Raw genomic sequence first — 16,948 nt, 5'->3', positions numbered from 1 at the left:
ACACATGCACAAATCATGTGTTGGCCAGCTGCAAACAATACATATAAACTAAAGGCATAGGTATAAATAAATTGCTAACGTTTATTCTTGTCACCTGACCTACCACTACAATACAAAAGTAACTTTTTTTTTATACACTTAAATTAAAAGCACTTGGATGTATATTTTTCATATAAGAAATTCTGTATTTAATTGCACCTTGATCTAACAGTAATGTCCCCAGCAATTGTGAGGTCCTGACCAATAACAGGTTGAATCTCAAACCCAGAGCTGGCCCTGCAAATGCTAGTGAAATTGAAATTTGAAAATTACAAAATAAGACAGCAATATTGTCACTTTATATTTAGATATAAAGAATATATTTTTTTTATTATTTTTATTAATTCACTCACCACACCATCTGAAATACCTGTCCATGTCATGTATTGCTTATTAGGTTTTAAGAGCCCAAGTAAGGAAACGGCAAGAGGAGGGTTTTAAGGGTTTTATTGCAGGGAATTGGGAGAGAAAAGAACAGAAAAATTGCTCCACTAGGAGGACAGGAAACTACAAGCAATAAAGGTAATAAACTAAGAATCAGAACATAAAACTAAATACAGTAGCGAGGAAAAACTAAAACTAAACCACAACTGAGCTGAATGAGGAGGGAAACATGTACCTCACTTGTAAATCGCTTTGGATAAAAGAATCTGTTAAATGACTAAATGTAAATGTAAAATGTAAATGAGATACATAAACACATATTGTACATACGAATACATGAAGAGAGGGGCACACAAACAGGGACTGGACGGAACAGTAAAGGGATAAATAAGGACAAACAATTAATTCAAGGTGTGTAAAACAGAGGCAGAGGCTTGGACCAGTTTCATTTTGGCCAATCCACTTCAAATTATTTAAAATAACCTTCTTTAAAAATAAATTGATACCTCTTTAATTGTTAATTGCTCCTATCATGTGGACAATACAAGTAATGCAGTAGTTTTTCATATTAAAATGTATGTCTTTGTTTTATTTTTTTGCAAACTGGATGTATGCAAAGTAATTTTTCTTCAATTATAAAAATAGCTCATGTCCCTGCAATGTATATTTTTAGTTTCTATTATTCAGCCCGTTTTACTTTTATTTTGTGCTTAATAAGGATTAATGGTGCAATGTGTGTGCTAATGTACAGTGTGTGACATTACACACACAGCACCAACCAGTGATCAGTGATGACGCAAAAGGTCTCACACTATAAAATAGACCTCTGGAAGGGGAACAGGAATCCTGGTCAGCGCACATTTTCAGCACAAAGGTAAGACCACAACAGTACCTTTTATTTCCAAATAATGAAAAAAAGTACCTCATTTAAAAATACTACAGGTTTGTACAAAAAGGGATCAGCCAGGTAGATGAAGCAGACATTTCTCTTCAGAATCTAGAGATTGTCACTGGTTTAGACACAAATACAGTTGAGTCCTGCTGTCCAATTGTTAAGCATGGAAAGGAAGCAAATATCTGTAAAACAGTTTAGTTTATGCCTGATGCTCCTCTCGGAGTTCAGACCATTGAAAATAGATCTCTAGAGTAAATACAAACATAAAAATTATTTACTTTGCTGTTGTAGTTCGGAAACCCAGGAGTCTCTACTTTCTCCTTTCCTCTGTAGAGTGAGCTGTTTACAGACAGTGCAGGACACATTGTTTTTCTTGCAGTCTAATGTAATGCTTTTTAATCATATATGCAATAAAATCAGTAATGGAGAAAGTATAAGGAATTTATCATAAACCTGTCAAAACACCCATAAACCCTAATAAGCATATGTTTACAGTCATGTGCTAGTTATGTTAGGTTTGGAAAATAGCTAAAAATTAGCCAAACAAACAAATAAGTGGAGTCTTAAACAAGTACTAGACATAATAGTAAAGTTTATGTAAGTCACCCACAAATAGAACTGATTACTAAATTAGATTTTTTGTTGTCAGTTAATTATGAATACAGAAAGATATTGGGTTGATCCCTCTTTGACAAGCAGTAAGTACTTAAAATATTAAAACAATAAATAAATAAATAGGACTCAAAGATCCACACAGGCACACACAGACACACAAACACACACACTGTTCCTATATATTCCAAACATGACCATGACATAAAAACAGCCAATGATGCATTATTGATCAGAAATTTTTTCATCTCTGCAGGGTGTGTTGATGCTTAGGTCAGAGTGACATTTTTCCCCAGTAGCCAGTGTGCAGCTGCATTCAATCAGTCTGTATGTGAGAACTCTACTAAAAATGGCATGCTACAGAAAAGGGACATGACATGGGCCTGCCTCAGAACCCACTATCACTATGCTTGTTTTTTCTGTTGTGTGGACAGCTGCTTCATTCAAGGCTCTACTAGAGTTGTGTTAAGTCTTTTCTACAAAGATACTTCCCACTGACCCTCATATTGTATTTAATGAAGTATGTGCCAAAGTGAAAACACAGTTTTATTAATGTTGGTAAATTTATTAAAAAGAAACGTCTTTGGGAGTCTTTGAGGCCATGACGCAACAAGCTTTACGCGCCTGGATTGGGGGATTTTCTGCCATTCTTCTTTGCAAATTCTCTCAAGCTCAGTCCAGTTAGTTGGGAACCCTTGGTGGACATCCATTTTCAGGTCTATCCAGAGATGTTCAATATGGTTCAAAGGCCTCTGGCTGGGCCACTCTAGTACATTCACTGAGGTTTTGTCTTGGCTGTGTGCTTAGGTTTGTTGTCATGTTGGAAGGTGAACCTTCTCTGATGAGAAGATTCTGTCTGGTCACTCTGCCATAAAGCCCAGATAGGCGGAGGGCAGCAGTGATCATTGACCTTTGTCCAACCTTCACACACGATCTCTGGAGCTCAGTCAGAGGAGCTCTGAGTGACCTGTCTTGCTAAGACCTTTTACCAAATTGTTTATTTGGACGACTGACTCTTGGAATAGACTTGGTTCTTGCTTGATTCTTCCTGTAGGTTTCCAAATTGAAGCCTTAGCTTGACGCTCTCGTGTCACTCAGTCCACATCCAGAAATCCACAGGACCACTCGATGAAATTGACATGTTTGCTTAGACACACGTATAATGTGTACATAACAGTCTTCAACATGCAGAAATTTCAACAGAACATCATTGGCACGAAACACGAAAACAAAAAAAAAAGAGAGAGACGTAAAGAGAGAGGTCAAAAAACTGTGTGGCTCCACTGTCCCCAAAAACCCCTGTTTTCCTAACCTGTCACCTGACTTCCCCTCCCTCTAGTCTATCAGAATAAAAGTACTTATTTATTAAAAAATAACAATCATAGTTTCTTTCTGATATAAAGCATTTTGAAATCAACCAAACACAATTCCCATCCAAAAACAAACTTGCTGAATATGGCAAATATTTCTTCCACTTATTTTAAGACTTTATCTATTAACTTAAATTGCTGTAATCAACCAAACATAAACTGCATTTAGGCTCCTACACTTCCTGTTTCCTTAGGTGTCATGGCTTTTGTTTTGATACAATATGCATTGTTAGCTGTGAGACCTTCTATGGAGAGCTGTGTGCCTTTCCAAATCATGTCCATTCAATTTATTACAGGTGTACTCCAGGCGAGCTGTAGAAACATCAATTATCAAAGGAAGTTGGAGGCCCCTGTGCTAAATTTCAAGTGTTGTTGCAAAGGGTCTGAATACTTGGGGCAATGTGATATTTCCGTTTTTATTTTATAATAAATTTACAGACGTTTCTAAAAAAAAAAAAAAAAAAGAAAACAACTGCACCACAGCTTGCCTCAGCTGAAGGTCAGCAATTTGGCTTGGCCATTCGTAAATATTACATTTCTTCTACTTTTCACCATTCTTTAATAAAACAACTTATATTTAGGGTTACTGTCTTGATTTCTCCTTTTTCTGTTGAACTTGATATTTCTCTGTAGAATTTGCGTGTAAAAATTAGAGGCACAACATGCCTCTAAAGGAAGCATGTCTCCCTTTCTCCCACAGAGAACCTAACAACCAGTTATCCAACTCCCAGCACTTCTCAGCCCTTAAGTTTCACTCTGGATCCAATCCAAGCAAATGGTATGGTAAAGTCCAGGCAGTTAATCACCCTCTCCGCTGTGTCCTTGACCATCAGGAGGTATAGCAGGCCAGCTGACCTGAAGGTTAACCTTCTCTAAAGAAAGCTATGCTTTGGCTGTGTCACTGTTTATGTGATGACATCAATCTAAGCCTTGTGTGGAATTAGCAAAGGCGGTAGGCTATTTATGATCACATTAAATGAAACAAAGTTTTACTCTCGTCATATTCATCCCTAACAAGGAAAAGTATACTGAGAAAACAAATGAGGAACTGTGGAATCACCAAACAGGTTATTGCAGTTTATCTGTCTTTTTATCCCGTTAAAGCACAGAACCAGACAGACAGACACAGACACACTTTGACCAGTTTAAATGATCGCTTTTTTCAGATGCTAATGACAACGCACATTCAGCCGCATTACGTGCAATTCCTTACACTGAAAAACAGCAGTTACAGTCCAAACCAATTTTAGGTACACAGCAAAATCAATAGTTCAATGAACTCTGAGAGTGTTATACTTATACTCTCGAAGTGTTTATTTAACACTGGCAAAATTGGAACATACTAATCTTCTCAGTAGCAAACAGGAGCTTCTGAAACAAATGTGAGGTGGGGGGAAGTTTCTACTTTTAGTTGAATCTAGTTAACACAATGCTGTTTGTCTCTTGCAAGCAGAAACTCAGCTTCTATATATTAGCAATTTTAGTAACTCTCTCTGTTGTATAGTTTGCAGCATAACAATGGAGCAACGCAGAGGATTTGAGCTAGCTGAAAAAGTAGAACAATTTTTTTTCAAACCCATTGAAAGGTGGGGGCTGATCTATCTCTTCTGCGTCTAGATAGTTAACAACACATGATAATTAAAACTATTCAACACAGTCAGGGGATCACACTGGTTGATCACTCATTCTCTGGCAGAGACAGAAGGATCTTAGGATCTGCTGTGCTAGGATGGAAATTAAACAGCTTGAGCCTCACTTAAAGCCTGACACGAACCAACACCAGGTCCTGCACTTTAGTGGGGCAGTAGACTGACATCACTCCTTCTCCTGAAGTGATCATGGTTCACATGATCACTTGATCACTTAACATCAGTTGTCATCACTCCTGGAAGAGAGAGACACCTGGATTCTAATAATAGACTATAAGATAACCGCATGAATAATTGGCCATTGCAGTGGAAAAGACAGTCTGTTGAGATAAGAGAAGCTGCAAAGGCGTAATAAATAATCAATAAAAACTAATCAAAGTAATTCACATAACAAGTAACAATATTTACACACAGTCTACACCAGTGCACAGACTTTCCAAAGCAAGCATGTGTATAGTTTATATGAAACAAATAAAGGAACTCTTATGTCATCATCTGACAAAGTCAACATAAACATACTGCTGTGTGATAAATCATATTTAAAACTAATGTTTACCACAGACAGCAGGATTCAGTTCTGTGGATGATACTTTGCAATGCCTGGTGGCTGAAATTAAGAACTGCAGGTTAAATTTAAGTCTGTTTCTCAATTAAATACACCCACCAGTAGGGTACATACATACCGCTCAGAAAATAGTCAGTTTTAGTGCTATACTTTCTGCTTTGTTGAATCTGTCAGGAGCCAATCCCAACACTCCCATATTCTTAGTGTAATAGGTTTTTCATTGACATGCTCTATTAGGATTAATGACTATTTTTGTCTGCATGCAGATACAGTTCAGCAGCTCTTACCGACTGTCATGATGCCACAACTCATTCTTGCAATGATGATAGCTGCTTTGTCAACAGAGGTCTGCACCATCAGCATTTTGAAATCAACCTACTACCATCAAGGTACCGTCAGAGCCCTTGTTCATCTTCATGGCTATATTTATTTAATGATTAACTTTACTCATATATTTTCTTTTAATCAATATTTCAAAATCAACCTCTATCTCCTCTAACTGTCAGATCCACAGTGTTTCTTCCCTGCCTTCTGGGTTTTGTATCTTCTTTTGGCAATGTCATTCCAGGTTAGAGACACACAGCGGATGTAGTTCATCTATTCTTCCTCTTTAGTTGTAGAATGGGCTTGTCATGGTTCTCCCATTTCCTGGGTTGTCTTTTCCTCTGAGCTGGTTTTGGTTAAATTCCGCTGTTTCCAGGATAGCTTCTCTTAGACAAACTTTTGTTTTGAGGCCTTAAAGGCTTTATCAGGTTAAAAATTTTGTAGCTTCTCTCTTTACTTTATTTTGGGTGTGTTCAGATATTCCTCTGTCTCCTTAACCTATAATGCAAACACTGTAAATTAATATATTCATATATTCTTACTATGACTCAGGGAATGTGCTCCCTTTTTTTTTTTTTCCCGCACTGGAATTTCAGTTTACGTTGGCTTCCAGAGAAGCCATTTTGTTCACTGAGTATGACAATTTAGTATTTGTTGCAGTTGCTGACTCATGCTAGCAGAAATGTGAGCCAGCTTCTTTGTCCTTGGCAAGCAATGTGGGGTGCACTAACCTCTTAACAGATGTTAACACGACTCATCAGCACAGTTCATTCATATTTGTGTAATTAAACCAATGCCCACTAAAAAATAAAATGTTATTATGCTTCGTGCCAAATCTTATTTTATTGCCTTCAAGTTACTTTATTTGTTTAGTTGAAAACATTTAATTACTAAACCAAAAATGTTGTAATATTCAGCTGAAATACGCAGTGTAATGATCATGTTAAGCAGACATAACATGGTATGTTAGGTTTCTGTAAGGGAAAGGAGTCACCCCTTCAATCAGGTCTGGCTATCACCAAGTTTGAAGAGCCCGCTGGTCTTGGCCAGCTGCTGCGCTACGTTACACCAAGTAAATTGGTGAGTGTACAAACGTTTTACCTGTAGATATCTTTTTGAAAAAAATAAGTTAAACACTGTTCCTTGTGACAACAGACTGGATAAACAAAAGTGTTAATGTCACAGCAATAAGTTTCTTGTTTGGCTGCAGTGTTTCTGTCCGTTCAAAGTTTCACTGTTATCCTTGTGCATGTATGTTTGCATGTACGTGTTAGATAATGGTAGCTTATCTTTGTCTGATAGAGCGACCTATCAGTCAAAATGCTGTTTAAGGTTTCACCCAAGTGAATTGTTACATGTTAGACTGTGTTGCAGGAAGGTAGAGCGGTTGTCCCACAGTTAATCCCACAGTTGTTTGGTACGTTGTTGGGTTCAACTCCTTCAGTCACATGTCGAAGTATCCTTAAGCAAGACACTGAACCCAGTTGCTTCTGGTGAGTGTTGGCCAGCTGCATAGCAGCTCCCCCATCTGTGTGTGTGTGATTGTGAGTGCAAATGGGTGTATGTAGAAGCAGTGTAAAGTGCTTTGAGTGCCAATAAGTAGAAAAGTGATATATAACAACACCATTTACATATATAGCAGTAGTTTTTCAAAATTTCATTTCAGTCATTAGATTAGTTGGGTAATGTTGGTTAACTTTTTACAGTGGACTTTATGTAACTACAACTGAGAAAAGTACCTGTGCACCACACATTCAAAAGTTTATCAAAGATAAAAATTTAATCACACTGTTCCAACTTCTCAATGATCAATAAAGTACCTAAAGGATGTAGCAAAAAGGCACATGAAAGAGTCAATACATTTCATTGAGTGCATGGTGTCAGAATACAGAAAACTGCTAGAAACTACACTCACTGGCATATGGTCCAATAGCAAACACTTGCTATTCACGCCACAGTTTTCACCATAATTTTTGTATCAACAGCTTAATGGGTTGTGTTAAGAGATCTGAACTTTATAGCTCTGTATAATACAATAATGAATCCAGCAGTTGGTCTTTGTCAGCACATGTTTGTTGGTCTTGGCTTGGTGTGCCACGGCCCACAGAATCTAATATTTCTGCACTGCTGCAAGTGCTGCTGAGTAAGTTTGTTTTGTTTATTATTTATTTCAAAGTAATTATTTAGTAGAGGCAATACAGTTTCATAGATCGATAGATACAGTAGATAGATAGATAAATAGATAGACAGATAGATAAATGGTTTATTAATTCCCAGAGGGAATTTCTTTGGATGCACTAGGTATTACACATAATAATACAGTATATATAAAAAGTAATAAGATATCAAAGAAGAATGCAACCGCAAGGGGGGACAAACCAGTGTCTTCTTGTGCCAGTCCCAAGTCTGGATAAATGTAGAGGGTTGTGACAGGAAGGGTATCCGACGTAAAACACATGCCAAATCAAACATGCGAATCGTGACAATGACTTCCATACCGGATCGGTCGGGGCCTGGGTTAACAACGACCGCCTCGTTGCTGTTGACCTACAGGGTACCGTTGGAAATTGGATTACTCTTGGTAGAATATGAAGAAGGACAGGAGGAAGGTGTGTTCGTAGGCAGAGAGAGAAGAGGAAAGCTAAGAATGTAGGACTGACAGTAGGGACTTTGAATGTCCCTAGAACAAGATCTTGGAGAGTGAGAGGATGCATGAGGACTGGAGGAGTGGAGGGTGCCAATTTTTAAGAACAAGGGAGATGTGCAGAGCTGTGGGAACTACGGAGAAATAAAACTGATGAGCCACACAATGAAGTTATGGGAAAGAGTAGGGGAATCTAGGCTAACGGCATAGGTGAACATTTGTGAGAGAAAGAGTACAACAGATGCAGTATTTGCTTTGAGGATGCTGATGGAGAAGTACATAGAAGGTCATAGTTAGTTGCATTGTGTCTTCGTAGATTTAGAGAAAGCGTATGACAGGGTGCCGAGAGAGGAGCTGTGGTATTGTATGAGGACGTCTGGAGCGGCAGAGAAGTATGTTAGAGTGGTGCAGGACATGTATGAGAGTTGTAAGACCATGGTGAGGTGCTGTAGGTGTGACAGAGGAGTTCAAGGTGGAGGTGGGTCTGCATCAAGGATCGGCTCTGAGCCCCTTCTTGTTTGCTCTGGTGATGGACAGGCTGACAGATGAGGTTGGAGAGGAATCTCCATGGACTATGATGTTTGCAGATGACATTGTGATTTTTAGTTAGAGCAAGGAGCAGGTGGAGGAAAATCTAGAGAGGTGGAGGTCTGCTCTGGAAAACAGAGGAATGAAGCTTAGCCGCAAGACAGAATACATGTGTGTCAATGAGAGGGACCCAAGTGGAACAGTGAGGTTACAGGGAGCAGAGGTGAAGAAGGTGCAGGACTTTAAGTACTTAGGGTCAACGGTTCAGAGCAACAGAGAGTGTGGAAAAGAGCTGAAGAGGCGAGTGCAGGCAGGTTGGAACAGATGCAGAAAAGTGTCAGGTGTGTTGTGTGACAAAAGAGTATCAGCAAGAATGAAAGGAAAGGTGCTCAAGACGGTGGTGAGACCAGCGATGTTGTTCGGTTTAGAGACAGTGGCACTGAAGAAAAGACAGGAGGCAGAGCTGGAGGTAGCAGAGCTTAAGATGTTGAGGTTCTCTTTGGGAGTGATGAGGATGGACAGGATCAGGAATGAGAACATCAGAGGGACAGCTCATGTTAGATGTGTTGGAGATAAAGAGAGGTCAGACTGAGGTGGTTTGGACATGTTCAGGGAAGAAATTGTGAATATATCGGTAGAAGGATGCTGAGGTTGGAGCTGCCAGGCAGGAGGTCTAGAGGAAGACCAAAGAGGAGATTTATGGATGTAGGAAGAGAGGACATTAAGTTAGTTGGTGTGATTGAAGAGGATGCAGAAGACAGGGTTAGATGGAGGCACATGATTTGCTGTTGCAACCCCTGAAAGGGAACAGCCGAAAGGAAAAGAAGAAGAAGATATCAAAGAAGCTGTCAATTAATCAGTGTAAATTGACAGTGAATGTAGATTTTAGCAGGTCTCTTTATTTAGTATTGTCCATTGAAATGTCATAGTGCATGCTGTGTACTGCTTGTACTCATGTGCATAAGCAGAAACAGTGGCTGTATGTTACAGTTATTTTAGTTATGTTGTGATGAAATGGTTAAGGTCTGTCTTCTGACAGACAGTCATTGTACAGACTAAGGGCTGTTGACAGAAATGACCTTCTATACCGTTCTTTGTCACTTGGATTTGAAGAAGCTTTGCTGCAGCTGCTCCGCTGTTTGATTAACATCTCTTGAAGAGGATGTGAACTGTTCTCCATGATGTTTAACAGTTTGTCCTCCACTACTAATTCCAAAATTTCCACAGTGGTCCCCAAGAACCCTCCCATAAATCTCCTCTTTATTATAAACCATACATTTATACCTAGTAAGTGTTCAGATAAACCATGTGCCTCCCATATAAATGAATTAAATGAATACATTCCTGCAGGCATCCCTGTAACAATAGGTCATGGTGGCTGTAATTTGTATTTTTATCCTCTTGTACAAAATTTTCATAAAGAATGTTAAATAATCAACTGATATTGACACCTATTTGTTAAAACACATCCAGTAATAGTTCAAAATTAATATAAAAATAAAGGGCAATAGATGTCTGGGACAATACCTGAGCACCTAGGGTTTTTCATGCATGTTCAAAGCAATGTAGAGCTATGTCCTTGCCATCATTAGCAGGCTTCTTTATTGCACATATATTTATGTGTACGTGATACATATTACAGTTTACAACATGTTTCAAATGGTTCAGTTGATGTCCTGTGACATACTTGATAGATTATACTGTTCATAAATTAATTGTCTTTAAATGTCTTATATTATTACAAAGAGAATTACATTTTTAGACAAACACATAGAAGCATGCAACAAGGACTATGTTGACATGGACTTAAGTTAATAGGTTACTCAGAGAAATCAGCTTCCCAGATAATCAGGAACAAGTGTTTACATGCACCTAAAAAAGCTACTAACTGGAAAACTGTGCATCAGCAAAGTAATGTGATTTTCCTTCATATCTGACTTATTTTGGAATCTGCACAGATCTGAATTGTACAATGACACAAAAACAGATCATCCGTATTGTAAAGTCACAGCCATCAAGATATATTTTCAGATAGAAATCAATTAACCATGCAGTGATTTATTCGAAATTCCTAAGAATTGTAGAATAAGATAAGAATCTTATGATATGGAATTATTTAATAAATTTAATGCTTATGGAATTAAATTTTCTTATGGAATTAAATTATTATGGAATTAAATGTGTTTAAACATTCAAACACATCAATAATTTCTCAATGCAAAACGTATTGATTATCTGTTATCCTTAGAATAGAATACAATAGAATAGATTAGATTTATTTGTCAATGCACAAAAAACAAAACAAAAAAAAAAACGAAATTATTCATTTGTTGTACTATTAGTCATTCAAGCATAAATAGTAAAGATGAACTAAAAGCCATAAAAATACTGCATCCATAAAACACCCATAAAAATCCGCTATCAAGTCTACAGTGGGGAGTCTTGTTGTTTGTGGGTGGTCTGTAGTCTTTTAGTCTTTAATTCAAGCACATGTGGAGGACAGGAAGTCTAAAACATGCAGTTTCTTATCCAGAATTTGTTTAAATATTGTCTTGAAGATGGAACTGTAAGTCAACAAAGTGTATTCTAGAATAACAATCCAGCTGCTGGAGTATGTGGAGGGCTGTGTGGGCAATGCTGATGGCATCCTCTGTGGAATGTTTGCCCTATATGTGAAATGGTAGGGGTAAAACATGGGTGGGAGGATGTCTCTGATGTGCTGAGCCTTTTAAAGCACTTCATGACTACTGATGTCAAGGCAATGAGTCTGTAGTCATGTAGGATGTTTATGGCAGATTTTTTTCCAGCTGGAACTATGGTTGTAGAATATAGGCAGGCAGGGATTGTTGCTTAGGCACAAGCTCTAAGTACCTTCCAAGGTACTCCATCTGGGCCAGATGCTTTCTTCGGGCGACCTTTTCCAGATACAATGGGCAAGTAGAATGGCCTAGACATCACAGACACAGCTTCAAGATTCAAGATTGACCCCTATTGCCCGGGTAGCAATAGGGGTCAATCTTGAAGAGCGCTCTGGAACACGTTTTTAATCAAGGATGTCTCTGTACATTGTTGCATTCATCTTTCCCTCAATGCTGACTAGTCTTCTGGTCCCTGCTTCTGAAAAACATTCTCACTGCATGTTGCTGCCAACACCATACTTTAGTGTAAGAATGGTATTGGCCAGGTGGTGAATTTTCTTTCTCGTGGTCTGAGAGTCCTTTAGGCAGGCTGTCACATGCTTTTTACGGAGGAGTGGTTTCCATCCGTCCACTCTAGCATACAGCCCTGATTGAGTGCTGCAGAGATTGTGGAAAGGTTCTCCTCTCTCCACAGAGAAATGCTGGAGCTCTTTTAGAATGACCATCGGTTTCTCAGTTGGACTTGGACTTCATGGTTTGATTTGTGCTCTGACAAGCACTGTTTACTGTGGGACCTTGTATAGACAGGGGTATGCTATTCCAAATCATGTCCAAGGAAGTAAAATTTTTATATAGTCCCTTTCACAGATAAAATCACGAAGTGCCATGGCAATAGTCATAAATGCTTAATTATTTTATTTTTCATGTTGCCATAATGGGGTATTGCTTGTAGAATTTTGAGGAAAATAACTTAATCCATTGCACTAGTGCAGTGCTGATTTTAGTGAAGTGCATTAAAATGTCAATTTGTCCTGTATTTTGTCATAACAAGGTTTGATTGGCATTCATTTTAATGTCTGTTTAGGGTAGTCACAGCTCCCAGCACCCTAGGGCTTAATAGGTCAGGGAATAATGGTAAATGGTCTGCATTTATATAGCGCTTTTCTACCCATTGGCTTCTTATTCACCCATTTGCCCTCACAATAACACACACACACACACACACAGATGGGGAAGCTGCTATGCAGCTGGCCAACACTCACCGGGAGCAACTAAGTTGGGGTTCAGAGTCTTGCTCAAGGAAACTAAGACAAATTAAACCAAAAACTGCAGGATTGCAGTTCCTACAATCACTCATTGCATTTACAAAATGTTACTTGATGAATATACATTTGCAACAAGGATCATGCTAAATGTTACGTTTAGTATAAGTATTTTAGCAAGGACCAAAGTAAGGAGACGGCAAGAGGAGGGATCAAGAAAAGAGTATTTATTTATAAAGAAACAGGAGGTTTAACGCAACTAAAAAAAAAATCACTCCACAGGAGGAGGGTAAAGCACTTACTAAACAACAAACTAAACACATACAGGGTAACTGACAGACAGGACAGCTATTCAAACAACGGGGTGCACACATACAAGGTAGGTATTAAATAATGTATAGGCAAGGCTATAAGTTATGAAGCAGTTACTGTATATACATTTAATGGAACAAGTCAACATACACAAAGACATGACATTGTGTCCACTGATCTCAGTCTTTACCAAAAAAATGTCAAAGGGTTTCTAAAGGTTCTGGAAATCTTTGAAAATGTTTGAATTCTAAAGTTGTGTTTTCAAATTCTGCAATGTACTTGGATTTTGGTTAAAGTGCTTGAAAATTCTTGAAACGGTATGTCTTTCACAAAAAATAGCATCGTGATAGACTAGTTAGTCTAAAATTAAAACTGGTATACCTGGGTCTCACTTGTGCCACTGTGTGTGACAGTGATCACCCAGTCTGTTTTTATTTGTGACCCTGTCCCGATAAAAGGAGGGCCAATTCAATGCACAGCCTTCTGCAGAAGAGACCTACAGCTTTTCACCATAGGAGAGTCAGTGCTTTCAGGTAACATGAAGTTTAAGCTAACCACTAGCTGTTAAATTCACAGGCTAAATCATTGAGAGACACTGTGAGTGTTTTAGTGTGGCAATGCTAGTGTTGCATGTCAATTATGACATGCTCTTTTATTGAATATGCAGTGACGGTCCCCAACATTCCCTAACAGTAACTGTAACATTGGTTGGTAACAATGGTTTGCAATCATAGGGGGCCTGGTGGCTCAGTGGTAGAGCATTGGGATAGGATACAGAAGGCTGTAGGCTTGTGGGGGCACACGCCACCAGGTGTGTGCCCCCACAGCCACCAAGGGCCCCCCTGATGCCAGTCCCAAGCCTGGATAAAAAAAATGGTAAGGTGGCCGCAGTTAAGGCATCCAGTGATAAAACTCATGCCCAATGAACGTGTAGAACACACTCTGCTGTGGTGATCTTTTACCTAGTTTTCAATCAGCTGTTTTTTTTTTCAAGCCTTTATTTGGTTTCTCTTGAATTTTAAATAGCTTGGCAGAAACAGTAAAACCATGTCTTAATCTAATGCAAATTTTAATAAAATTCATGGCAGAGCTGCTGTATTGGTGTAATGATCCTGGAGTTTGGTTTCTTTGTTTCAGTCTTTTTGGTTTCTTGTTCCCTTGCCTTTTTAGACCCAGCTTTTTCAACAGTTCCTTGCCAGATTGTCACTGTCACACATTCTGTCTATGCCTCCCTATATGGAGTGAGCCTACTTGTTTGTTTTTTAAAGACTTTTATTCCTTAGATCCTGATCCTGTTCACCTGTCTGCTTATTCTTTGGACACCCGTTTGTTGGACCTTGGTTCCCCTTGTCTAGGTCTGAGGTTTAGTCATTTGTTTATCCTTCATTTGTCAGATTCTGTTTCAGCATTTAGGTTTAGTTAATTATGTATTTTGTCTGTCAGTTTCTGTTTGATCACTTGTTGAGATTGGTCAGTTATTCTTGTCCACTGTGTTCAGTACATGATTAATATGATAAATGTGAATCATTTTCAGTTTTCTTCTTTTTTTGGTGAAAAGATGTAATTTGTCACAGCTGTAAACTGGTGAAAAAGCTTAAAAATTGACTTTGAAAGTGCTTGAGTTTGATGTAGCCAAATGTTTGAAGATTCTCAAGTACATAGACAATTATTACACTTTAAGCATTTTGTAAAAAGGTGGAAGAAAAACTGCTGAGTTTGTTTTGCAGGATAATGTGTAGCTTCTTTTGCTGAGTTAATTGTAAATTTTAATAAGCTTATTACAGTTTTTCAAAGTCTGGTGGTTTAGAGTATAGTTGAGCAGATAAATATTTATGGATTTAGGGGTTATAAATAGAAATATTGTATTTATCAATCTATGCAGTCCTATTTGGATATCAGAAAAAATCATCGTTAGCTTTTTCTTAAGATATAATAGAACTTGTGCCATTGAATCATACACAATGTTCTGACACGTTAATGAAATGATAAGCTTGATCAATGAGGTTTATCTCTAAATTGTTGTGAGGCATGCTTGAGCATTGACATACTGTATGTAAACATATGTGCAGACATCAAATATTACACATCTGCTCACAGTGTGTTTAGCAAAGGGTTGAAGTCAGGGGCATTCTGGCTGATTCTGCCTCCTGTGAAACACAATCTACTGCTGATTTTACAAAAGTCAGCTTGTTCTCATTTAAATACACTAATCATATAAAAGCTAACATTTGAAAGTTTAAGAATCTCATCCTTTTGTAGTAAAAAAATGTTGTATCATGTTATGTGTTTGCAATATATGATAACTAAACAAAAAAAAAATGGAGGTAGATCGATGTGCAGTACTTGCATTAATCTAAACATATCATTACTTTATGTTAATCATATGCTAATCGTTTTAACCACTTGTATGTATTAATTGGTTTGACCTAATATCTTCACAGTCCAAGATATTAGCATTAAAAAAGTAGACTCATTAAGTCATAAAGAACAATGTCAGATATCTTTGTATTGTTTGTTCTTCAGATCAGGCGATATTCAAAGCCCTGAGAGATTTAAGCCAAACATCAATACCGGCATCAGCAAAGACTTCTGGGAATTTATTTGCTAATAGGATCCATTCAACTAATGGAACATTTCTCAGGAGAAGATGGTGGATCATCCCACAGTCTGTGATTAAACGTCAAGATATGTCCACATATAACCTCAACTCCTTTGGTCTACGTTATGGAAAATGACAACCCTTCAGACAACACACTTATTCCTGTTTTTACTCTGTGTTGGTGCTCATATGTTTACTCATACTTTTAAATAAAAACATTTTTGTCAAATGTTTTTAAATACAAAATGTATTTTTTTTTTTTACATACACAGTGCAGTAATAAAATGACAATGGCAATGTTAAGAGCTCAATAAAAAAATCAATGGATTATAATAGAATCTGATTCCTTTGTTTAAGAAATACGAAGATAATAACATTGTGGGTCAATCTATAGTAAGGGCAATGCTGTGAAAATTGGGGAAAATGCCAGACTTAGAAGATGACACAAGTGAGAATGAATTTACACTAATGGGGTTGCCATGTGATGGGTGGTCCGGAGATTTGTTTCTGTCTGGTGACCCCTGGGTCAACAGGGAGCATACGTGAGCTCTGAAACAGAGGGAATGAAACCAGGAAATGGCATGCCATATGGACATTTTAAATATTACAATCTTGGGGGTTACTTGTAGTTGTCATGGTAATGGGTGGTTTCAGTCAGCCAAAGGGGCTGATCTGGAGGATAGGAATATGAGAACGTCATACTTCATGGAGTGTGGTTACTATGGTAACCCAACATATTCGCCTTTGGGTTTTAGCATTAGTTGAGTTACATCCGTCGACCAGAGAAAGTTAAATCCAGTAATTTAAAACCAGAAGATAGCAAGTCAAAACAGGTAAATGAGATTTCTTTACAACGTTAACAATGTAACACTATCAATCAAAAAGGCACTAGAAACCAAGCAGTTACCTAGCAGTAAGTTTATTGTGGATATCAGTTAATGTTAGCAAATGCTAAAGGCTAATGCTAGCTAATGTTAGCCTTGACCCAGGATGACTCCTCAGGGCTACCATCCACTGCAGTGTCACAGACTATAAAGATGATAACATGGGAGTTAATTTCAGGAATTGAAATAACTTGAAAAGTTTGTTTAATCGAAGCTAACATTATGTTACCTATAACCCACAT

General features: G+C 38.0%; 1 protein-coding gene across 1 annotated transcript; it reads left to right on the top strand.

Annotated features, from left to right (window-relative positions):
* Window positions 1–5,795: 5,795 nt before the first annotated feature.
* Window positions 5,796–15,958, top strand: kiss1 (KiSS-1 metastasis suppressor). Its single transcript, XM_067505102.1, has 2 exons — window positions 5,796–5,903; window positions 15,747–15,958. Exons 1-2 carry the CDS (start codon window positions 5,810–5,812, stop codon window positions 15,956–15,958), a joined length of 306 nt encoding a protein of 101 aa, XP_067361203.1. The 5' UTR covers window positions 5,796–5,809.
* The last annotated feature ends 990 nt before the right edge of the window (window positions 15,959–16,948 follow it).

This window comes from Channa argus, chromosome 5, assembly GCF_033026475.1.
Source record: "Channa argus isolate prfri chromosome 5, Channa argus male v1.0, whole genome shotgun sequence".
In the NCBI taxonomy this organism is placed as follows: Eukaryota; Metazoa; Chordata; class Actinopteri; order Anabantiformes; family Channidae; genus Channa; species Channa argus.
The sequence above is the reverse complement of the archived record's forward strand: the minus strand, read 5'-3'. Positions and strand labels throughout refer to the sequence as shown.

Excerpts from the sequence above, each read along its gene's own strand:
- kiss1 (XM_067505102.1), top strand. The coding sequence starts at position 5,810 with ATGATGCCACAACTCATTCTTGCAATGATGATAGCTGCTTTGTCAACA. Across the intron at positions 5,904-15,746 it reads ATCAACCTACTACCATCAAG|ATCAGGCGATATTCAAAGCC; the intron begins GTACCGTCAGAG and ends TTTGTTCTTCAG.